At 45.7% G+C, this 25350-nt stretch overlaps 1 protein-coding gene across 2 annotated transcripts in view; it reads right to left on the reverse strand.

Annotated features, from left to right (window-relative positions):
• Window positions 1-25350, reverse strand: part of LRP2 (LDL receptor related protein 2) — a 516831-nt gene that overhangs the window by 294672 nt on the left and 196809 nt on the right. For both annotated transcript variants that reach the window (XM_069616158.1, XM_069616157.1), the window contains exons 20-22: window positions 15094-15231; window positions 12039-12320; window positions 1424-1663 (exon numbers count right to left, since the gene is read on the reverse strand). In XM_069616158.1, the coding sequence (XP_069472259.1) occupies window positions 1424-1663; window positions 12039-12320; window positions 15094-15231 (660 nt within the window). The remainder of the gene's footprint in view (window positions 1-1423; window positions 1664-12038; window positions 12321-15093; window positions 15232-25350) is intronic.

Consider the following 25350-nt stretch of genomic DNA (forward strand, 5'->3'; position numbering starts at 1 on the left):
TGTGTTCAGAGGTTATGGACCTGCTCTGTTTCGGGGTTATTGGCCTGCTGTGTTTGAAGGTTATGGACTTGCTGTGTTTAGCGGTTATGGACCTGCTGTGTTTGGAGGTTATGGACCTGCTGTGTTTGGGAGTTATGGGCCTGCTGTATTTGGAGGTTATGGACCTGCTGTGTTTGGAGGTTATGGACCTGCTGTGTTTGGGTGTTATGGGCCTGCTGTGTTTGGAGGTTATGGACCTGCTGTGTTCGGAGGTTATGGACCTGCTGTGTTTGAAGGCTATGGACTTGCTGTGTTTAGCGGTTATGGACCTGCTGTGTTTGGAGGTTATGGACCTGCTGTGTTTCGAGGTTATGGGCCTGCTGTGTTTGGAGGTTGTGGACCCGCTGTGTTTGGGGGTTATGGGCCTGCTGTGTTTGCAGGTTATGGACCCGCTGTTTTTGGAGGTTATGGACCTGCTGTGTTTGGAGGTTATGGACCTACTGTGTTTGGAGGTTATGGACCTGCTGTGTTTCCAGGTTATGGACCTGCTGTGTTTGGGAGTTATGGGCCTGCTGTGTTTGGAGGTTATGGACCTGCTGTGTTTGGAGGTTATGGACCTGCTGTGTTTGGGTGTTATGGGCCTGCTGTGTTTGGAGGTTATGGACCTGCTGTGTTCGGAGGTTATGGACCTGCTGTGTTTGAAGGCTATGGACTTGCTGTGTTTAGCGGTTATGGACCTGCTGTGTTTGGAGTTTATGGACCTGCTGTGTTTCGAGGTTATGGGCCTGCTGTGTTTGGAGGTTATGGACCCGCTGTGTTTGGGGGTTATGGGCCTGCTGTGTTTGCAGGTTATGGACCCGCTGTGTTTGGAGGTTATGGACCTGCTGTGTTTGGAGGTTATGGACCTGCTGTGTTTGGGGGTTATGGGCCTGCTGTGTTTGGGGGTTATGGACCTACTGTGTTTGGAGGTTATGGACCTGCTGTGTTTCCAGGTTATGGGCCTACTGTGTTTGGAGGTTATGGACCCACTGTGTTTGGAGGTTATGGGCCTGCTGTGTTTGGAGGTTATGGGCCTGCTGTGTTTGGAGGTTATGGACCCGCTGTGTTTGGAGGTTATGGACCTGCTGTGTTTGGAGGTTATGGACCCGCTGTGTTTGGGGGTTATGGACCTACTGTGTTTGGAGGTGCTGTATCAACATTGCATCTGCAGCGCCATGACACTATTATGGGAATCATTTAGCATCTGGGTGAATAGTCCTTAAAGGGTCAACCATTGCAGGGGCCTTTGGTGCTAGGAGACTGCCCTCCCTTGCTTAAGCCATGCACTCGGGGATTTACATACAGAATACATAACGTGCAATGTTTCTTTCTTATATTGATGTGGACGCTTTGATAGGGTCCGATGAGAACCAATCAGCAGCCGTGGGCATGCAGGGTCACTTACTGCATCCTCTTTCGTCGGATCCATCCCCGCAGTCGTTGTCGGTGTCGCAGAGCCAATGGCGTGAGATGCACCTCTGGTTGTCACAGGTGAACATGGCTGCCGGGCAGGAAGTGGGGCCCCGAGTCGGGCAATTCCGCTCGTCGCTGCCGTCAAGGCAGTCATTGTGACTGTCACACCTCCAGCTCCTGGGGACGCACCTCCCATTGGCGCAGGTAAATGCTGCCGTGGAGCATGTCGTGTCTGAAACACAGTAACGCAATTGTCAGCAGAATAGCGGGACGTGCCCACAGGCATACACAGAATGCTATAGACAGAGGCACGGCGAGGGCCAATAGGTGCACTCATGTGATGAACAAGGGCACGTAGGAAGTGTGTTCCCAGGATTCCGTGACCCAGTAGAGTTGGCGTGCATGAGGATGTTGATGTTGGCGGGGAGGGTGGGGGTATGAATTGAGCCAGACATACTTGAAAGCTGTGTTCTGCAGGTTACAGGGCGATTCCCACAGATGACGCGGACATGTACATTCCCCGCTCAGAAAATGAAGGTTATGATTTAGTGCCTAGATATCTAACACATACATTTGCACAGTAACATGCGTGTCCTGGCATGAAAGCACCAGCAAATCCAGACAGACACATAGTTGCAGCAATTTAGCAAGCCTGCGACAGTTCCAGCAATGGTGATTTAGATATGCATTATATAAATGAATCAAGGGGGTGGTCAAAACTGTCCATGCAGGAAAAATGGGATTACCATGAAATGATTGGAAAGAAAATACCTCATGAGAAATGACCGAATGACCCCCGCACCCTCCCACTCTCCCCAGACCCTCATCTATACGCTTACCCCATCCCACATCTCTATATTAACAAAAATCCATAACAAATTCGACCAAATAAATGTGGTAATTTCTCATTAGGTAATGTTGCATTCGATTATTTCTGCGGACACCCCGATAAATGTAAGCTCTCAATTCACTAATTTATTATTTATAGTACATTTGTAAAGGTGGCAGCTATGAACGCAGCCATTTCATAGCACCCACCCCAAGAGGAAATGGAAACGCAAAGGTGAACGGGGACTAAGCCTCAAAGTCTACCTGTTGGGGGTGAGGGGTAAGCACAATAGAAGGGTCAGAGGAGGAGAGTGCACTGTTAAGTGCAAAGGAGTTCAATACAAGTAAATAAGTGCATGGCATTTCAATACAGAGCACAGCACAGTAAGTGCAAAGAAGTCCAATATCAATCCAACAGGAGGCAGGGGTCACTCAGCTGAAGTGGGATCAGTCCAGACAAGGAAGGGAGAGCGCAAGGAACACTGATGGCCAAGGAGGGCCCCTAGGACAAATTGTTTCATAAATTTGAGAGCTTTAATGCCTTTTCTGAAACGGACTTAGTTCTGCTCTGCTCTGATGGTTGGAGGGATTTCATTCCAGCGACTTACCCCAGAAGCACTCATAGTCCTGACAGCAAAGTACCTAGTTACTTTGATTAGGAGGTACCTTATGTCCAGGCCCTGGTAGACGTCCACTGGGAGTCAGTGGGGGGATTTCAAGTCTTGTGTGCTGAAATCTGTAGCCCTAAAGCCAAGGATAAGCCTTACTCTGAATGACTGGTAACATGTCTAGAAGAGACTACGAAAGCCAAGTTAAAGACTACTGCATTATTCTATTTGAGGGGCAGGGCCATAGTTACTTCCACTATGCGGGAGAAGTGTTGTAAAGAAAGGATGCCCCTGAACACAGGTAGCTGGTACTGGAGGTTTTTAGAGAGTTTTAGACCTAGGCGGCGAAAGAAAGAGCACCATCAAAATTGCCCCCAAGTTCCTAGCCTCAGGGACCCGGGTGGGTGGGTAGCATAGGAAGAGGCGCGATGAAGGACACAGAAGGAAGCACAGCAGATCTCAGAGCAATGATATTGGTTTCAGATGCATTGGGGCGCAGGCCATTAGTAGACATCCAGTTATGGACATAAGTGAAGCAGGCCACAATCGAGCACCAGATCAGAGAGAGGCCCCCTGCCAGTTTGAGGGTAATACGCGTGTCATATGAATAAGCCTGGGATGGGGCAGGAAAATGGGCAATCAGCTCAGCCAAACGTTGCAAGTACATGTTGGAGTGCCAGTGGGAGACCATGGATCCTTGCAGAGCCACTCTTTTGTAGGCCTTAGACTCAGAAAGGAATGTGCCTGACCTGGTCTGCACCCACCAATCCTCGAAGAAGAGGCGATTCACCCAAGAGACTGTTGTTCATCCCAAAAATGTTCTCCAGGTGGTCAAGCAAGATTGCATGATTGACTTTGTCAAAGGGACGGGACAGATTCAGAAGGCTGAGCATAGCAGGTCCGTTGTTGTAACAGGACTAGAGTAGCTTCCCTCTCATGAAGAGGGGGGCATATTGAGTTCCGTGTTATTTGGCAACTACAATTTGCTGGGATGGTCAATGCAGGTGGGGTGGGTGCCCTGATTCTGCTCGATCTGTCTGCAGCATTTGATGCCGTTGACCACCCCACCTTGCTGGCCCGCCTAGCCCAGGCCGGCATTTCCAGTCAAGTGCTTGTCTGGTTTACCTCTTTTCTGGCTGAAAGAGGACAAATACTCCCACTTCCCTGGTTCTCTTCCCTCCCCTGTTCTCTTTCCTGTGTTGTCCCGTCCCCTATACTTTTTAATATCTACATTCAGCCACTTGTGTGTCTCATTCGCTCCTTCGGCATTAGATGCTACTCATATGCTGACGACACTCAGATCCTGATTCGGTTAGGCTATCCACCTAGAGTGATCAAGACTGCCTCTAAAAGAGCGTACAACAAAAACCGGGAGGCTCTTTTAGAGACAAATGTGAAGATGAAGAGAAAGATTGGTACTGTTTTTGTAAACACTTTTTCCAATTTATCCTACAAAATTAAATCTATTGTTATGAAAACATGGAAGAAAGTTTATCGTAGCAAAGAGGTTTTGCCGCCTTTGGTGGCTTTAAAAAAAAGTCAAAATTTAAGGAATGTTTTGATTAGGAATGATGTGACAGAAATGAGTATACCCCTTGTTAGACAAACAAGATTGTGGGGTTTACCGGAAGTAAAAGGACATTTTGCATGTGGCAAATGTAGTATGTGTGCCCAAACAGATCCATACAAATTCTGCCTAATGTCAAATGGGTGTTTAATGAAATGACCAATTGTAATACATCTAGCGTTGTGTATTTAATTACGTGCCCTTGTGGCCTACATTATGTGGGCAAGACTAATAGACAGTGTAAAGTCCGAATGGTGGAACATCGGAGCTGCATTAGAAATCAAGTAATCACAGCTCCATTAGTTAAACATTTTCTTGATATGAAACACGGCTGCAATGACTTCACGTGGCTTATATTGAAAAAAGTGCATGGCCGTAGTAAAGCTGAGACAGACCAAAAATTATTGAACTTGGAACAGAAAATCATTTTCAAATTGCAAAGTAATATTTTGGGGCTCAATGAAAGCATTGATTGGCATTTGGTCAGCCAAATATAAAGAGTAATATGTGATCATGTTTTTGAGTAAGCGATTTCAGATATGAAAAAATGTGCAACTGTGGTCATGCTTGACGCTGTGACAATTTCATAATATCTTCACTTGCATTTATAGCAAAGAATAATTTGTTGTTTTACCCTGACCTGTGCAACGACTAAATTATGGAATTTGTGCTTTTTGGCTTCCGCAATATATTGTCTGCATTAAATGTCCACTTTTGCCCCTTTCCTGCCTTCTTTTGGTTCACTCATCTCCTCAACAGCAACCATTTCTCTTGCGGGGGTTTTCATGTAAAAATGGCTGCTCTGTTGTTGTGAGCGTATGCCTTACTGATGAGTTTAGTCCCGTTTTAGTGTTTATCAGGAAGATGAGAGCCCTTGTAAGTCGGATAACGCTGCCGCGTTTGTTAATCTTTGTTTGTTAATCTGAGTTTGGTGAGATGCTTGCTGTTACTCCACGGACCATTAGAGCCTTGGTAGCTGAGTGACCCCTGCCTCCTGTTGGATTGATATTGGACTTCTTTGCACTTACTGTGCTGTGCTCTGTATTGAAATGCCATGCACTTATTTACTTGTATTGAACTCCTTCGCACATTGAAGGTTGAGGTGAGCGTGTCAATCTGAGCAATACTCGCAATATATGTCACTGTTTGGTCTGTAACCGGGGCCAGTTCTATCCGTTCTGCACCGCGTTTGTCTTTCTCTGCTGATGAGACGGTTGCTGTTCGTTCCACGGACCCATGGTGCTTTGGTCCTTGAAGCGAGTTGCACGCACTCTTAAGGATAAGGGGAGCATGCCTGAGAAACACACGCGCATATGGTGTGTTTATCCTAACATCGGAGGTAGTGGTTTTAATGCATGTCACTGGGTGGTCTGCATTTGGGGTCAGTTCGATCTTTAGACATGGGATACATTTATCCAGCACCGTGGTCCTCACTTAGTCGTCTATCAGGTTGTACCCCAGTCCTGTTAATCTTTGGGAATTGGTGTATTTTTTGGATCTTTACAGACTCTTGAGTTTACTCATGATCATCCCTTTCACTTGCAGATCAGCACTGCGTTATACTATAGAATTTTGTGGATTGTGTCTGGTTAGCACCATAAGGGAGGTTTCTCCTGTATCCAATGTTGTGGGCATCGCCACTTTTGTGGAGGTAATTAAGACTACTTGCGGCATGAATATGTTATGACTTGTGCTTTCAGTGACTTTTGGCTGAAACAGAATGTGTGGTTCACTGGTAGTTGGTTTGTTCTTTTTAGGTGTGATGATATCTCGGCGGACTGTGACGCCTTTTGAAGTGTTGGGTTTCTTATTGGCGAGAAATTAGTATACTGGTCATTTACAGACGTGCATCGAAGGTTCACCATTTTAAGGTAAATCTAAGTGGTTTAATTAATTAAAAATCTTTAGACCTGTGTGTGTAGTTGTCATCTGTTTTGAGCTGACTTCCCATTTACATTTTGTAATACCCCCATCCCCTTTTGGGACTCATTAGTTTCCTCTATCTTTTCCCTTACAGGCTCTGTTTGCCTGAAACTACCCATTGAACACGGTGTTGAGGAGAATAGTGGATGTTTTAAACTTTCCCCTGAAGAATGTTTGCCCGAAAGGGGCTTTGAAGAACAGAAACATGTTGGGATTATATGTTTTTTATTGACACATTTAGGTTTTTTTGTATTTTGTTATGTGAATTCGTTTGTGTCTTGGGTATGGGTATAATTTGAAACCTAGCTTTTTAGATTCTGTAGGTTTTAGTGTTAGCATTTACACTGTGTTAGGTGAGGGTAGTATTTTATGTTTTAATTTAAATATTTTGAATAAATAAGAATGGTTTTGGAAAATTGGAATGTTGCACGCAGTCTATGTTGTCAAGACCGGTAGTTCTTGGAAATCTATCAGAAGTTTCTAATTGAGGGGGACAGAGGGGTGTGAGTAGAGAAAGTCTACCATTTTATCCTTTTTTATATGATATATATCGGTTAGATCTTGAGCAGGCTGAGATGTCATCATGCCTCTTCCGGTGTCTTTCTGCCGTGGGACACTGGATGAACCACAACTGGCTGAAACTTAACGGAGACCCCTACCCCACCCCCGATCCCTCACTTTGGGTGTCTTCTTTCTGGCTGTCTCTTCTTTTTTCCCTCCCTGTTCGAGTCTCCACTGTAAAGAATCTTGGGGTTGTGTTCTCTTTGACTCTTTCAATGGATCACCAGGTTTTGGCTGTGTGTAAGGCTGGACATTTCCATCTGAAAATCCTGCCAAAAGTGCTCCCCTTAACCTCCTAAACTTAGGCCACCAGTCGTAGCCGCCCTGGTCCTTAGACGATTGGACTATTGCAACGCACTTTATCTTGCCCAGCCTAAAGGTCTTGTCCAGCGGCTTCAGTGCTTACAACATCTCGCTGCCCGAGTGGCCATTAGATCCCTCTATGGAGGTCAATTACCCCAGTTCTGCATGCACTACATTAGTTACCCGTAGCCCAGCGTGTGAAGTTTAAATCACGTTGTCTGGTTCACCATGCCCTTCAGGGCATAGGGGCTGAATATCTTTGTGACAAATTTGTTTGCAACATCCCTAATTGGATGCTTCGGTCCAGGTCTGCTCTGTGTGCCTGCGTTCCGCCGCATAAGAGTAGGCGGCCGGGCTTTCTCTGTGGCGGCAGCTCAACTGTGGAATGACCTTCCGCCCATACTTAGAAACCTCTCAAATCATTTATAATTCAGGAGATCCATGAAGACCCTTCTCTTTTAGGCTGCAGTGTCTAGCACGCCCTGTGCTTCCCAGCTCCAAGATACCTTTTGGGTGACAGTGTGCTTTATAAACGTTGGTAACATAACTTTGGTAACATACAATGATGGCCATGGAGGAGGTCACTGGATTCGCAGAAGTCCTGGAGCTGTGAGATGGCCATGTCCTCAAAGATGTTTCCAATTGAGTGATGATGATGGGACAGATATTAACTAGGATAGTGAGATCATCCAAAGCTTTCTTTCGAGGAGGGATTTTTTTTAGTTCTGTAGGAAACATCCCTGCTTTGGAGCTGTTGCTCAGTGCTGCTAGCACAGGGGCCAAGGTTGAAGCAGGGCAAAGGAAGACCTGCTCTGAAGACGCTGTCATCCTCCTGACTACTTTAGGAACTTCTGAAGAAGAGACCAGTTTGAAGGTGGGGCAGGAGGTTTTAGGACTGGCTAAGCATGCAGGACCAAGACTGGGAGAACCTTTGCAATGGCTAGTCGGGTTCACATAACAAGCTTCATCACATCGTAGAAGAAGGACCAAAAGTTCTCCACCAGAGCCATGGATGAAAAGGGACTGGCAATGCATTCATTTGAGGTGCTCATCTCCTTGTAGATCCAGAAGACCTCAGCAGATTTGTTGGTGGCCCTGGCCAACAAGAAGAAGAATGCAGAGAGGCATTCTTCCATTTGATGGTCAAGTAATAAGTCATGAAGGCAAGCCAGCATGCCATCCATATTCTTAGATTTTCCCCCTGGCACTCAATGGGCTCGGTTTCTTCTCTTCATAGTAACAACACCTGAGTTCAACTAGTTGTCATATTTATGGGAAATGTCTTCTTCTTAGTGACCACAGGTACCATGCTGTCAACAGCATGATTAACTCACTGTGAAGGCTGGAAAGCAAGGCATCAGGGGTGGTAGCATTGGCAGCAGGCCCAATGCAGGATAAGGTGAAGGTGGCAGCAAAATCAGCAATTGCTAGTCTTTTCTTGAGTCTCATGGAAAGAAACTCTGCAGGCATTTCATGGGGCAGTGGCTGCACTTTTACTGGTTTTATCAGGCAGTCAGTGAATAATGAGTGGTCGGTCGACGAAAGGGTGGCAGAGTAGTTATTAGTTATCTGGAGGGAAGAAGTTGGCAGGGTGTCCAGGGCATACCCCCAATGTGAAGGCGAGATGGTGGGATTGAATGACTAATGAAACCGGCAACAAGTGAGAAATGACACGTCCCTGAGACTCAATTGCCAGCACTCTGTACCTTGTGTCATTTCATCAAAACATCACGTGAGTACCTTCTTATGAATACACTCATCGTTTATATCAAGGGTGCATCACTTTGGGGAGTATGCTTGGTTACCCTCTTTTTAACCCTCTTTTAAAAAACTTTTTTTTAGCAAAACCGCGGGCCACATCGGCCTCTGATAACTTGTGACTGAACCTATGCACTATTCAGATTCTTGTAGAATTCCAGATTCAAGCCTCCACTTTTAAACCTGACAATTCTTAGCTGGCGGCTTCTAACCATGCATCTCCACAGCTGTTTTTCCTGCTAAAGCCAATGCAGCTCGTCCACTGGTTATCTGTTGCTTTAACCTCTTGCGGGAAGTACCAGCACTCCTCTTGTTATCCACGCAGGCTTTTTACACCGTACCACCACTTTGTAGTCAGTCAACATGACAACCCCAAAATCCCTCTATTGTTTCGTGACATTTAGAACCCCACTTCCATTTTCATGCTGCTTCTCGTGGCTGTGGTGTCCGAAACGTGGGATGATGCACTTAGTGGCATTGAGCAAAGTGGCTCCCGCATACATCATATCCAAGTTTATCTGAAACATGGCTTCCTTGATCATTTCTGCTGGAATATATATCCCATGATACCTCTTTAATTAGCACCTGCAGAGAGGTGCCAGCCAATCGGGTGGCTACATAGCTTGGCAAAATCCACCAGTGACGGGCCAAAGGCCATCCTGCCCATCTCAGACTCTCACGTGGATCTGCCATTTTTTGTTTGGGCTATTAGGTGGCGCTTATGCCAAATATAAGTGAAAACTATTGCATTAAACACAGTTACGGAGAAATGGCATATGAGGAGGGACACAAAGCTTGTAGGGAGGTGTTGCTGGGTTATTTGCCCACACATTCACTGCCAATGGCCATGGAACTCCCTATGACCATGGAACTCCCTGTGGCCATTCCCATCAGTTCCTGCCCTTCCCGGCCCAAAACACCCCCACGAGGAAACTCTTTGAGCTCGCTTTAATCAAGCCTTACCATCAAAGTTTGCACTCATGTGCCTGCCAGTGTTTTTTCAAAGCAGTCTTCTAAGATTTAATGACAGAGTTGTAGCTGTAAATGCACTACGGGTGTAATACACATTTCTTTACCATGTACGCCTACAGCCACTCGATTTATAAGCACTTTGGGTGTCCTTCACGACAGTCCTGACAGAGCCAACAGTTTTGGCTTGTATGCAAGCATCAGCCATTTGCAAGGCATTGGGGGTCATTACGAGTTTGGAGGCAGCCATGGCGCTATTAGCGCCATGGCTGCCTCCGAACTCGTGTCCAGGTCCAGGTTCTCTGAATGGGGACTTACCGGGTCATTCCAACCTTGGAGGACCCGATAAATCCCCATTCAGAAAACCATTCCCCATTTCCATTCGAGCCCCGATAGGGCTCAATGGGGAGGGAGCTAATAACAGGCCTGCAAATAGCGAGCCCGTTATTAGCTCCATGGTCCCATAGCGGCTCCCGCTAAGGGACCTCGGAATGCGGCGGTAAGGGGTTAACGGCACCGGCATCCTTACCGTTGCCGTTAACCCCTTACCGCCGCACTCGTAATGAGACCCATTTTTATTAGATACCCAGGGACTTGCACCATGTTGTACCTGCTACAATCCATGGCCAGTTAATACCACTGCAGCAGTGCCTGGCAAAGTGCCTTACCATGCCTACACAAAGCCCAAAAACTGTTGACATTGCCTGTCTTTGTTTTACCGAGTCAATGCCCCCGGATTCGCATTCCTTCCTCTCCCTGCTCCCGAACCCATGGAATTTCACACCTTAGTCTCCCATATCCTGCAGCTAGCATATGCCCTCTCGCTCTGTCCTTATACTCACCGTCCCGCCCACTATCAGAACCACCAATGGGGAAAGGGACTTACTCTCTTCCTATTTCCTATGGCAGCCATCTTGTCTGCAGATTTCTTTAATGGGAAATCAGCATGCATTTTGCCCAAGAGACTGAAGCTTCCTCCACCTCGTTGAGGAGGCTCAGAGAACCCAAAAAATTAGACTGGGTTGGCATGTTTGCATTCAGAAGGGCTACGTCCCAGCAGCCTCGGCTGCCTCCTTCCACTGTGGGTGGGTGGGATCAAAACTAATTTGCATTTGGCTGGACAGACCCCTTCTGTAATGAAGCAGACAAGCTAAACACAATGAAATGAAATGTTGCCAAGAGGGAATTATGTTAATATGTAGCTTTTAGAGCACACTCGTACAACCTTGGGTAGCTTCCTGGCGCTAGGAAGTGCCAGTGGTTATGAAGGGTTAGCGCAAACATTTCTACCCATCCCTTTTTGGTTCTCTTTCCGACCTTTTTTATGGCTATGGCACATAATAATAATGTATGTAAATATGTGCTATGTAAAGCGCTTTGGATAAAAGCGCTATACAAATTGGATATTATTATTACAGGTATTATTGTATTATTTTATTTATAGCATCAAAGCAAAGAGTACTCTTTTGAATAAAATGTCAACATCTCAAGCTGACCTGTGCAGTGCTGTGTGATTTATGTGAGTTCAGTGTGCTGATCTCCTGAGTATTAGGAAATAGGTCAGAGAGGTGCCACGGCCTGGCAGACTGGGTAAAGAAATACTGGCCCTGACAGACTTGTGAGAAATGATTTGTGTGTGAACGTTTCAAACATACTTACACATTTTGATGTCTGGTCATCCCCCGTCTACTAACATTGTTTGTGGTGTAATGCTGTTTGTGCATGCCAGCTAGTGTTGGAAGACAGAATCAGTACGCAGGCGCCATGTAACATTAAAAGGCGGGCTCCAATTGGCAAACGCACGGCACCCTGCTGAAATGCGAGCAAGCGGCAGAAGGGGCAACGTGGCCTTCCTAAATTAACTTGTTTAAACGTGACTTCAAGGCGCAGTGGTGCGTTAATGATGGGGGACTTGAACATGCCTGGGTATTTCAGACCACACAGAACGTGCGTAGCTTCTGCGGAATTAGCATCGTGCCCGGGCTGAGAAGTTAGACTGGTGCCAAGAATGCAAAGCAGAGCCATTGCAGGGTGCCCGGCTACAACTGTGGCTGCGAGGAACAAAGCTCGCCCATCGCATTACTACTTACTGAGCGACCCGCAGCCCAGCTCGTCGCTGTTGTCATGGCAATCGTCCACACCGTCGCAGCGGAAGTATGTTGGCACGCACTTCCCATTAGCGCACGCGAATGAATAGGAGCCGCACTGCAAGGTGGGTGGCTCGCTCTCGGGGTCCTCCACGCAGGTCAGCTGATTGGCGCCCAGCTTCATGCCGTATGGGCAGCCGCACACCCGCTGCATGTTGGGCACGGGGAAGCAGAAATGGCTGCAGTCCCCATTGGGGTTGGCTTGCCGATTGCAATAGTTGGTGCCTTGGGAGGAAACAGAGAAACAAAGAGGGGTTGCTGAGTGTTTGCACATCTTGGGTCCATTTACAAGATAATCCGGGCGAGGGCGAGCGCAGCTGGCTCTGCCATGCCCACGCTGCCTCGCCTCGCCTCCCGCGCCTTTTGCATGCCACCCAAGTGGGTTTGTGCACTCGGTGCATTTCTACACATGGTGTACATGAGATGTTCTGCTGTCAAAAAATCCTTACAAAACATTTTAAAGACTTTTACAATGATTGCTATTTTTTTTATTGCATATTTGGTTTATGGGCATCTTATACATTATGCCATGATAAAGAAACAGCACTGTGTTGCTTCCACACGTGTTTGCTTTATATATCCGATACCAACACACCTGAGTACATACCGTCAAAAATGCATAAATACATACAATACAAATGTAGAACACTGAGGGTGTAATCCTCTCCTGGGTGGAACCCATTCCCTCACAATCTCAATTACTCAAAACATGATTGTCACATGTATCAAAGTACATGAAAGGCTGCTTGTCACTGAGAAGTTTCGAGTCCCGTCAGAGACCATGAGAGCAAAGCTTGGAAACCACCAAGTGGAAGATTTCCCTTTGTTGAAACCTAGACCACCAAGCTCAGTGTTGTGTTTGGTGCATTTTTTCGCTCCTTCGGCCAGCTCTTTTCAGAAGAAAGACGGCCGTCGTCTTGTTACTGAGGTTTCTCTTTTAACGAGGTGGCCAGTCAATACTAAGGGATTGAAATGATGTCTGACAGGAGGTTGGATGGCGTGGTAGGAGCTAAATCCTGTTCTGTGAGTATATGTTATGTTAGGTTATCTTGCATTTGTATAGCGCCCCCTGCCATAGCTTGGGGTGTGAAATCGCGTTTTCAGTCAGAGAGGCAAAGGCGGAGTATGATAGAACGTTCAGTAGTGCTAGGGAGGAGCAAAGTCGGGAAGATAGTTGGGATGAGGGCGATGGAGAGATGAGATGCTCAGGAAGGCATGAGAAGGAAAAGGTGGATATGTGTACAATTGGACAGAATTTATCGTGCAAACTGTATTCTTTGGGCTGCAGCCCCAAAAGCAGAGACAGCTGGCGGGGAGGTGTTTTCTGCACTAGGGGGTATGTCTGGAATTTACTCACTACCTGGCAATCCTGGGCGTGTTGAAGTCATGCCCACAAAAGCAAAGACAGAAAAGACCTTCTACTTACTTTCCTAGGCCCTCAACAACATTGGGGAGGGGTTGTACCATTGGGGAGGGGTTGTATGTCAGAAATCCAAATTTGCCAAGTTTGCTAAAGCTCCCTGGAAAGTGAGCAAAAAACCCTCACATGTTTTGTTTTCCTTATTTATGTCATAGTTCCTAAAACCCTGGGCTTTTGCTTGTGCACAAAGTGCTTAAGGACACAAAGCCTGTCTCTGGCTTAGACATATGACTTTTGAGTCATCCACAGTGTCGTGGTGAGCAAGGGCATGAGGAAACCGTGCCCAAGAAAGCACAGTATACAAAGCCCCTCTTCTTACTGCCCTGAGCCCTGAATGGCCAGGCTCTATAGATGGGAAAGCTGTCAGGAAATATGGGCACATTTAGCTCAGCGGCATTTAGACCCCGGCTTCCTTGCGGGCAGAATCCCCAGTCCGGCCTTCCTGTATGTTCCTGAGCCTTGCTAGGGCCTTTACACTAATTGTTATATTGGTGTGTGAGGCAGGAATCCTCTAGGCTGAGGCTGGGTGCACTTATGGGAGTTAATTTACATTATCCAGCCTTTGACTAACCTTCTCACTCAAGGCTGCAGTTACTGTGTCCTGTTAATAGAGGGAATCATGCCAATGTAAGGACAAAACAGGGGTGTAGGATCTAGTTAAAAGACTAGATTTCCAAGTCTACGCTTCTAGTTTTTCTTGTTCAGTTTTTTTGTGTGTTTATTGGGTCGCTACCTGCTGTCCTATTGCTACTTCAAAGGCGCTCCTACATTTGAAATTTAAAGCAAAACATTCAAATGAAAGCTCAACATAATATAACATGAAGTTAGTATAAAAGAAAACAGACATCACATCCCTCCCACCTCTCCCGAAAGGAGTGTTTGAGTAAATATAGTAGCACTTAGGTAGATTCTAGTTAACAAGCATTTAGCTTTGGGAAAAGAACACATCATGCAACATTAGTACCCAGCGAGAGACAATCAGATTGTCACAAACTATCTGATTGGCCCTCGCCGGGTCGTTACATGGCCGACCGGGTACAACTTACCTGAAGTGCTCCGTTCGGAGCGCCAAGTCCCTGAGTTCCTTCCCCTTCTTCCCCGGCTGCCATGGAAAGGGAGAAGGAACTATGTGTAATTCATTGTCCCCGATACCTGGTGGGCATTTCTTTAGTTTTTTTTTCTCAGGTTGAGAAACCGTTTTAACGCTGTTTCTCAACTAGAGAAAAAATGCTATTAGTAGGCTGGTACCACATGCCGGGGTACTAATAGCAATATAACCCTCAGAGTGGGGCATTAACGGTGTGGTAATGCCACTGAGGCTACGTCAAAGCCCTCGCTTCACTCAGGCTTGTAACTATCACCCCGGGGGCATTAACAGACCAGTAATGCCCCCCTCCTCGGGTTCTATTGCTTTTATTGGACATTGTTTTCTGTTCTCTTGTACAATGGCTTTGGTAATACCCTGTTTTGATTTCATAAAAGAGCACAACAGCTTCCACGTTCTATCGCCGTTTCTAGCACACAGATATACATTTTATACACAACAGATGCTTTCTTTTTCATCAAGAGCATTCTTACCTGTCTGAGAATTTGCATCAAAGGACCTCACATGCATAATGTTACTTATGCCTCGTCGAATTATAGTCATCTCTCCTCCATCTGTTTTTCTCACTCGTATAATTCCTCCGAGACGCCAGTCAGCGATGTATGCAAAACCTATACCATGACATAGGAAAACATAAGCCAATCAAAAAACGGTATAAATAAAGAATGGCTAAAGAAAAACATTGGGTGGTAATTACAAAACACATTTAGACAAGAACTAAAAAGGTCTTCTTGTATTTGCAAGTAATGTTTAATCTGCTTGCACGCCCCATGGATCTTCTTCAAAGCGCTGTTACGATTGTCGTCATAGTTTCTTTTATTTACTTCCTCTCTCAAGTATGTGGCGAATGCTGAAGTGAATTAAAGGTTCTATTTGTATCGTTTTGGGGTATAGAAAAACAATTTGATGAAGATAAACTATACCTTTTTGGTTTTGGCTCCCCTTTAAGTGAGCACAATGTGCTGCTATACATATAGAGAATGGGCCTATTGGAGGCAGATGTTAATCTTGGCTGTGTTTTAGCTTCGAAGCCGTGTGTCTTGGTGAGCATTTATTTTAATATCAATTATATCCCTGTTACTAGTTTAGACTTGCCCTTGTTAGGGCCAAGAAGTACATCTCCTTTGTGAATGCTCATTGGTGTTAGGAACATCATCGGGTATTGGCAAAGCCAACAGTTTTACCTCCAATAGCCATAGAAAAAGACTCCCCTCGACCATGGTGGGTGTAGGTCTCTTCACTATGGCCCTCATTACGACCCTGGCGGAGAACCATGGTGCAATTTGCACCATGGTCCATGGCGCTAAGCTGCCAACTCCGCCATGGTGGTTGGCGGACTTACCGCCCCATTCCGACCTTGGCGGGGCGGTAAGTCCCCAATCCCCATTTACCCTTCCCCATTCCCATTTTTGCCCCATAGGGTATAATGGGAGTGGGGAAGGCGTTAATTACGCCACCGTAAATTACGGTGGCGTAATTAACAACAAGTCCCGTAGCGCCATGGATTTTTCCGCCCGGAAAAAGCAGGCGAAAAAAGCACCATGGCGCTACGGGAACTCGTAGTAAGGCGGAAAGGTACGCCATGCATTACGCCGGCGTAAACCCCTTTCCGCAAGGGTCGTAATGAGGGCCCATGTCTTTAAATAATACTATATATGTGAAAACGCCAACTTTACAATGGAATTGTGGGTATGTCGTGTCTGTTTAAGGACTGTGGTGAATGGATAGCTATTTTGATATGTCACCCGATTGTGTCAGAATCTCGAAATGGGCTGTAAATTCAGCACAGTTACTCAAAGCATTGCTCCCGCCTCACTGGTGTGTCTTCAGGAGCTATGAAGCCATCGGTCCATTCATAGGGATTGATCTTTACATTACACCCTATCAATTTTGGAGGACGCGTCTATTAAGTTCATATTCAACCAATCGTCTTAGTGGGGTTGCCAAGCTCTTTAAGTTGAATTGATGTATTTTAAGGCCGTCAGTGGAGTTCAAGGTTGGGTGGCATCACAATGCAGCTTCACAGAATCACTCCAGATGACTGGCCAGAGTTTTCTGATTTTATCAGACGGGATGGAATCACAAGCACTCACAGGCCCTCTAATTGTTAGTCAGTTGGGTGTGATGTGAAGCAGGGAAGCAGGGATGTGCCCTAGCAACCACACTGTTCAATCTTTACATCAATGGGATGGTTAGTGCCCTTTTGGCTTTACTGGCTTATGTCCTAGTTATGGGGGAGATTATGTTCCTGCTCTATACAAATAACACAGTGTTGCTGGCATGTATTCCCTGTGCGGGGGATTGAATGTGCATGCCTCTGGAGACCTTTAGGGATGAACGAAGAATTGCACTAGTCCAGGACCAGGTGATGATGATCATGGCATTCACATCCCTTAGCCTTCATCATCAGGCTATGAGCAATGTCTTCACATTGAAGGCACCAACCAGGGCTCCTTCACTGATAAAAAGATTGATGGAATGTGGCATACAGGAATCTGCACTAAAGTGGCTTACCTAACAAACCGAACTGAAAGAATCTACCTACCACAGTTCATCTGAAACAACAAATATATATACTGCAGAGTCCCACACGCATCCAGCCTCTCACCTCTGCTTTTCAACATCTACATGTGCCCACTGATGAAAATCATCCAAACCCACAGACTTACTGCCTACAACTACAAAGACACACAACTGATTGTGAACACAAACAGAACCACGAAAAAAATAACAGCCTCAAAAACTGCCTCAACGTCATCTAAAATTGGATGACAACGAACAACCTTAAACTGAACCTGGCAAAAATGGAAATAATGATCTCACCCGCAGGATTCAACAGAGGGAACCCACAACTGTACTGGCTGATTGGCATGGGAACAAAACCAGAGACTACCGACGTAGTAAATAATCTAGGCATACTCATGGACAATGGTCTAACCTTGGACCAGCAAGTCAACGCAATCGCCAAAAAATGCTTCTTCCTCCAACGACTGCTCAGAGGATTACACACATACCTCTCCTGCGCCCACAGAAACCTCACAATCATATCCCTGATACTCACTAGAATTGACTACGCAAACAGCCTCTACCTAGAAATACTAGAAAGACTTACCAAGAAACTCCAAAGCGTGCAAAATACAGCAGCCAGGATCCTACTAAGACTGAACAGAAGAGACCACATCACTCCAGCATTGAAAAGTCTACACTGGTTACCAGTAAAAAAGCGCATCAAATTCAAAGCACTCTGCATCGCCCACAAAGCCCTGCACAAACAAGGAGCTGAATACCTCCAAGACAAGACTAGCCGATACTGCCAAGGAAGGGAACTAAGATCCAGCAACAACCTACGAATAGAGGAAAGATAGTATGAAAAAAGGAAATTCGGCGGAACAGCATTCTCACGTCTAATTGCTAACATCTAGAACACCATACCCAAAGAAATTAGAACCACAGAAGACCACATCATCTTCAGGAAACAGCTAAAAATCTGGCTATTCAACAGACAATGACAACCATGAAGGGACACCGTTAACAACACCATGTACAAAAAACTAGAGAGGAGACTAGATGGACCAAAGAACCACAATCAAGAACATGGCTAACTACCATCAAGCGGCAGCCAAAGAGCCGCGCCAAATGTGGCAACAATGCCAGCCGATTTACTAACCCATATTCCCCTTCCTGCTCCTCCAACATTACTGACGCCACTACACCAGACCTTGGGAGCCAAACAGCACATAAACAAACCAAGAATCAATACTAAGTTCACACCCAGCATCTTCAGAAGCTGAAGCACATCTAGAGCGAACCACCCACATAGTTTAGAACCATCCAAACGCAAGTACACACCAAGTTACCAGATAATCTTACAGCTACGGCCTTCCGTGACTTTGGATCCCTTATGGACACTATTTAACCAGTTTGCACTACCAAACCCACCACAACCCGACACAACACACTAACACCAACACAAACATTTCTACACACCTGAAGCACTGAATCTTACCCATACGGTTACAACACACAAGGCATCTCGCACAAACTCCCACACGCAAAACAACACTCACAGGCAACAGTTCCTCCTGGTTCTGAACCAATCCTCTCACCCTATCCCCACTTACCTCGACACCCTCCTCTCTTACAGAGCTGTGCGAGAGCACCTGGAGACTGCCCTTGGGTGGTGTCAGTGCATGGTATAAATCAACATAACATAACATAACTAGCATCTGTTAAACATAGCTTGATACAAATTGACCTGCCGGAATTCTGGTGTGCCCCGAGGGTTTTTGCAACCACATCTGTTAAAATTGTTGAGGATGAAACTTGCGAGGCATGTAGATGTAAAATGCAGGCCAGGGTGGCATGATCTCCAGGGTGCCATGTTCCATTCCTTAACTCCCTTGCCAGCCACAATCCAGAGCAAGACCAAAGGCTGGCTCTGCCTGTGATGAAATGACTACTGCTCTGCATGGGTACATGGATGAGCAATGCAAAAAATGCCTACTCAGTCACACCCTACTGCTAACTCAGCAGTGATTCCAATTATAAAGATGAAACAGACACAGTTACAGAAGTATACCTCTTTCACCTCTTTTGTTAGGTAACATGGGCCACAGACAGGCTATACTCGTCAGGAAGGATGTTAGTTAATAAACAAACATCAATTATATGGTGCAACTAAAATAAAGGAATGTTCTACCAAGGTTCTATACAAAATAAGAACTTTAATCAAAAATAAAATATGCACAGAACTAATTACAACATGAAAGGCCCACCCTGTAAAGGAAACACTGTGACTTTCAGAGCAAATGGGCCACTCTGGATGAAGACAGGAATGCAGGCACTTGATTTGAGACTTGAATCCTCCTTGTCTTGCAGTCCAAAAGTAAACCAACTAAGGGCAGAATTTCCTCTTATAACTGCAAAAAACGCTTCAGAGGATTAGTCAAAAGCAAGCCTGTTGTCAGGGGTCCAATTCAGGCTACTACTGTAACAAGTACCCGTTGGCTTCTGATGTAATACCCAAGGTGCTTTGTCTGCAGGAAGTGGGTAAGGGGCAGTACATTTAAGGATCCCTAGCAGAATACAGGATGTTCAAATCCCTCTCTTGGCCTAAATCACTCATCTGACTACTCTTAATCCACCCCTTCCCCATGTCTGCCCACTTAAAAAGGACTCCTGTGATCATCCCCCTGGCATGAGAGTGTCTTTGTTATGCCATGACTGTTTGTGAAGCACTACAGTTACCAGTGCCCTGGAAAAGGTGTTCCCCTCCTCAGAGGGATCAAATAGCCGCTTCCTGGGAAGGCTCCCTCATGGTTATTGTGGATGAACTCAGGCCAGAGAGCTAATACACACCAACCCTGCCAGGATTGAGTCACCTCGCCAAGCTGACAAATAGTATGCCATGCAAATGCCGTGGTTGTATATTTGTGTGATCCCCTTTGCATAACATGGCTTATTTTTATAGATCAAACTGCCACCAGGCTGACAAGGGCACACAATTATATTACAATTATATATTTTGAAACATAGGCTTCCTTATGGGCTTGTGGATGGGGTAGAACATTCAGTGTGCAGCAAGCAGGAAACTGAATATCACCCAGGTAAGTATGCCCTTTGTTTTAGTTGTGTGCCACACTTGTTATTTACTCTGTTGGCTTTGCACAGTACCCGCGGATGTGTGGTGAGGTATCAGATCTTGGAATATGCCACCCACTCAAGTAGGGGGAGGTCAGCTGTGTGGGGAGACTCCAATGGGGACAGCAGCAAGATCCCTTCACATCAGCAGCCAGGCATCTACAGTGAATCACTGGTTCCTTTTATGTTTGTTTAAAGTCACAGTGATTTTAATAAACACATTTCAAAAAGAAAGGCAAAAAAGACACAGTGATTCAGCATGAATGGGGGAGATAGGCACTGCATTAGAATAACATGACAGCCTTTCTTGTTACATTTAAATAGAGCTTTCAGAAGACCAGTGCCAGCCTGGCCTTGCAGCTACAGCAGTGCACAGCCTTCCCTTTTGTCTCTTCTGTAGCAGTGTGCTTTCTGCATTGAAGTGGGTAGGAAGACATCTTCTTAGAGGAAACATATTCCCCCCACAGTCACTGCACAGGAAGAGGATGCCTCAGCATTTGATTAAACCATAGCGACCGATAAATTCGCCTGGAAAACTTCACCGAGACCTACCAGAGCCAAATATGCCCACTGCCTCAGCATTGCCAAATTCAGACTCCAAAACTCATTCCCAGTTTTAGCTGCCAAAACTTGGAACTCCCTGCCCCTTGCGCTTAGAGATGAATATTCCTTCCTAGCATTCCGATTCAAAGTTAAATCCTTGCTACACCCCCAGACCACCCCTCCTAAGCCTCACCTGCACAACACCCTGCTTGTATATCAATGTAAATATTCTAAAATGTCTACCACAGTTTTTCTCTATGCACCCTACTTCTAAATTCTGTCAATATTGTAAATTTCTGTATATGCTCTTGTCTTAACCGTACCTCACTATGTATAACATGTCTGTAACTCATCCTTCAAGTCAAGCGCCTAACTACCTAAGGGTTCAGCGTGCTTTATAAGCAAAACACATCAGGTCAGTGTCGAAGAAGGAAGGGATTTTCACCTAAGGGCCATCCGCTGATGTCTTTACCAGAAGCCCTTTCTGTCAGTAGAATTTCTTAGACACTGCAAACATTGGAACAGAGATTTGCTTCTTTGGGCATTTGAATTCTCGCAGCCCTTAGTAAGGCTGTTTTGCCTGTGCAGATGTTCTTTTATGTTAATACTATAAGGGCCTGATCACGACTTTGGCGGTAACCCTTAAATCCGGCGGTAGCGCTATTACTGCCGGATTTAAGGGTCCGCCAAATCAGGACTTCGACGGATTTCGCCCCAGCTCTGAGCTGGGCAGAAATCTGCCAAAAATGTGCGCTATTACCGCCGGCGGGAAATCCGCCGGCGGTAAGAGCGCAAATTTTCCCCATTGAGCCCAATGGGGAATGGGGCATTCCCGAATGGGCTCAATGGGGAATGGGGAATTACATTACCGCCGAACTCATGATCCGGCGCTATTAGCGCCGGGAAGTTCGGCGGTAGGGCTAATACCACCGGCGTTACTGCCAAAGTCGTGATCAGGCCCAAGTGCAAAATATGCCCAACAGCATCTTTGCACTAGTGGAGACAACTTTAAAAATATTCTGACACCATCAGAGAAAAGTAGATACACCAATTAAAAGGGCAGCAGAAACAAGTATTAGTGGCCTTGCAGAAGAAAAAGAGCTATCTATCAGTTAGATGTAGCGAGGCCTAATGAGAAAGTAAAGACAGACCCAGATTCTGCGAAAGGAAACCGAGGATCAATGAAAGGGATGTAAGAGGCCTTGCTGTAATTTACTTGTTAAGTCAAGTCTTTCTTTCAGGGAGTGAGGTCTGATTCCTAGGAGGGTTCTGTGGACAAGCCACCATTTCTTGAATTCATTGCGTTGGGCCACCAGAAGCTCGTACAAATTCACAGGTGCCTGAAAAAAAATGGATATATTTCCTTGGAGTGCAAATCATAATTGTGCGACATTTTGAATACACTGATACCTGTTGATTTGACCCTAAGTGAAGCCCAGGTAGACCCCATTACAGTAATTGAACCCCAGTGACGCAATGTTCAAGTGCAAAATCTAGAACATGTCTAAGGTTCTTAAAACGGAAATATACCTTGGAGACAGTGTTAATCTGAGGGACAAGTTACATTTCCGAATCCAAACGCCCTCTCAAATTACGGACATGAGTGACTTGTAAAGGGCAGGTGCTCAAAACTGGGGGCCAAGATGGAAGATTTAGAAGGAGAAATCTTAGTGTTGAAGAGGATAACCTCGAGTTTAGAAGGATTTAACTTACATCTGTTATATATCACCCAGGGCTTCCCTTGGGCATAACATCTTTAACATTTAAAGACAGCACAGATCTATGCGATTCCATCGAATCCATTTCATCGAATTTTATTCCATTAAATGGTTTTTAAGACATTTTGCCGCAAATGTATGCAGGGGGAGACCCCTTCCAACTGCCCCATTTCCCCCTGCACGTGTATTATTACCCTAACCCAGCCTCCAAATATACTGCAGCGAAATTCGATGGCAAAAATTTGATGGAATCAAATTCGATGGGATCTCCTGCAATGGAATCTACCTATACTGACAGCACACCCAGAGTGTCATCAAGCTTGAGGAATATGGGGGTGTCATCAGCATACATACAGAATTGGGGGGTTATAAGACCTAACCCATTTGGCAAGAGGAACAAGGTTAACATTAAAGGATAGAGGAGATAACATGGGTATCGCTCCTTTCCATCACCCAGAAAACACGATGTACACTTATACCAAATGGTATGTGTACCGGGTGAAAAGCAGCCTATTGGATGTTAAACAGAACTTTATCTTTTGCCAGAGGTTGCAGTTGGCGACTAACATCCTTCTTGATTATTCTTCCTGAGAAATGGAGTTTAGAAATGATATTGATGTTTGCTGGAACATTTTGATCTTGCAGGACTTAAAAAAAAAAAAAAAGATCCACTGTATGCTTAAGTCAGGCAGCCATTAGACTCAGGAAATGCTACAAGTGACGATGTATGTGCTTACTTGTTTGATAAGCTTGGGAGGGTATGGGCCTCTCTGGGAGCCAGTAGCTTTACAACTCTTTAATAATAGGTCAAAGGATCAGAATCTAAGGGGCCGATGTATGATATCCCTGTATTGTTTTCTCTCAGTGATATGACGCTATACCAGCATCCCAATGTCGTCCGTTATCCAAGTCATTTTTTGCATTTCTTGCTATGCGGTTTCTGTTTCCAAATTTTCAAAATGGCTCTGGATGCCTTTATTGTCAACCAACTACCCTTGTTCCAAACCATGCAATGAGCTTGTGGCTTGGGACAATGCATTATAACTTGCATATTTGCAAATTGATCATATGCTTGGAGCAGAGAAAGATGTACAACAAGACTTCCTGCTAAGGCCTAGCATGAACAGCATTTGAAAATGTAGAACTTATGACCACCTGGTTTGGTTGGCCAAGGTAGAGGAGCCGGTCTTCTTATTCTATTGGAACCCTCTGCTGAATAGAGGTACTCACAAATAGAGAGGAAGGCCATCTCCATTCTTTGATGTCGATGCTATTTCCAGCTCCATCTGTACAGACAGCCGTGGACAGTCATGACTGATCAGAAGCCACCAGTAACACGATTCAAAGCTTTGACTGGAAACCACCCCAAAGTTCAAGAAGTCAATTCTGCCGTTACGGAGATACCCTTTGAAGCCAGTGCTCCTCCATGGAGTGGACACCCCACCTGAGTACCTGTCATATCACTTGCGCCGGCCCCTACAATCTGAACAACAGGAAGCAAAACGCATAAGTGAGCACGGGACCCACTTCCAAGGTTGATTATCCCAAGGATGAATAGGTGTGCCTCACAAAAGAATCACTCCCTGATGGCCAAAAGGGAACGGAATGACAATCGCTTCAGGCCGACGGTTAATAAGACCCTAAGGACTTCCGCAGCTGAAGCCACCATTGCTGTTCTTGCTGTGCAGAGGTTTGGATGAACTGCAGAGACTCTACTGCTAGGGCGATCCTGGCTCTGGCCTCTGGCCCATGAAAACTCTGGTGGCTGATGACGTGGACCGGCATTTCTTCAAATGAAAGGAATGAACCCAAGTTTAAGGTGAACGATAGTCATACATATAGGTGCGAGAAAGAATTCTGGTCCAAGATTACAACCTGGAGAAAATTCAGTACACCATTTAGTACTCACCCCATTACTGTCACGAAACACAGGTGTATTATGAGGACCGCTGCTTGAGAAGAGACCACCACGAGGCACAATGTAACATAGTTTAAAAAGTCCCTGGGTCTGGTGGCGCGGTACAGTCGAGGACTCTGTCATAGGGGCAAGAGCAAGGGCTGAGCGACAGCATGGATTAGGTAGGGGAGGGAAACCTTGGCTTGCTGGCACTGTTACCACTTGAGGAAGAAGATGCCTGGAGGTCCTCTATCCCCTCCAGACTCTTCCATTGAGATGGGACATTTCTAGGGCATTGAGGCCACATGTCCTGAAATCATTGAAGCAAGAACAGTCAGTGGACTAAAGGCCATCTTGGATCACCACATACCCGCCCATCAGACTCAAAGACTATGTGCCCCTTCAAAGGCATGCCCTACATTCGAGCCATACATCCAAGAAGAGGCTACTGAGCGAGACAATTAAAAGTGGTACCTATGATTGAGCAAGCACTTCCGACACACAGTGCATCGCTGTTAAATGTCTGTCCCACGCTGGCCTGGGCATGGCTCAGCATGGAGTCCTGCCATCACACCCTTATCAGCAAAACATCCCCATTTATGGGCGGCACATGTGACTCGAGTAGCCCATAGTATTCACTTGCTTCCAGTCATGGCAATTACGGCTAAGAAAGCTCTGTGTTCCACACATGAAAAGACTAATTCTCCAAACTACATTGAAAAACAAGTTCACCCCTCTGCAAAGCTGCATTGTTTACATGTATTGTTATTTGTATGAAATCTTCTTGACCATAGATCCCAAATGTATAGTCGTACACAGAATACCATTTCCTTATAACCACAAACATGCCATCAGATAATCATATCCACAAAAAGATATGTTACCAAACCATAACCATTCACTGAGATTTATAATAGAAACCTTTACCGTCT

Source organism: Ambystoma mexicanum, chromosome 9 (assembly GCF_040938575.1).
Source record: "Ambystoma mexicanum isolate Mex_15411 chromosome 9, UKY_AmexF1_1, whole genome shotgun sequence".
Classification (NCBI taxonomy): Eukaryota; Metazoa; Chordata; class Amphibia; order Caudata; family Ambystomatidae; genus Ambystoma; species Ambystoma mexicanum.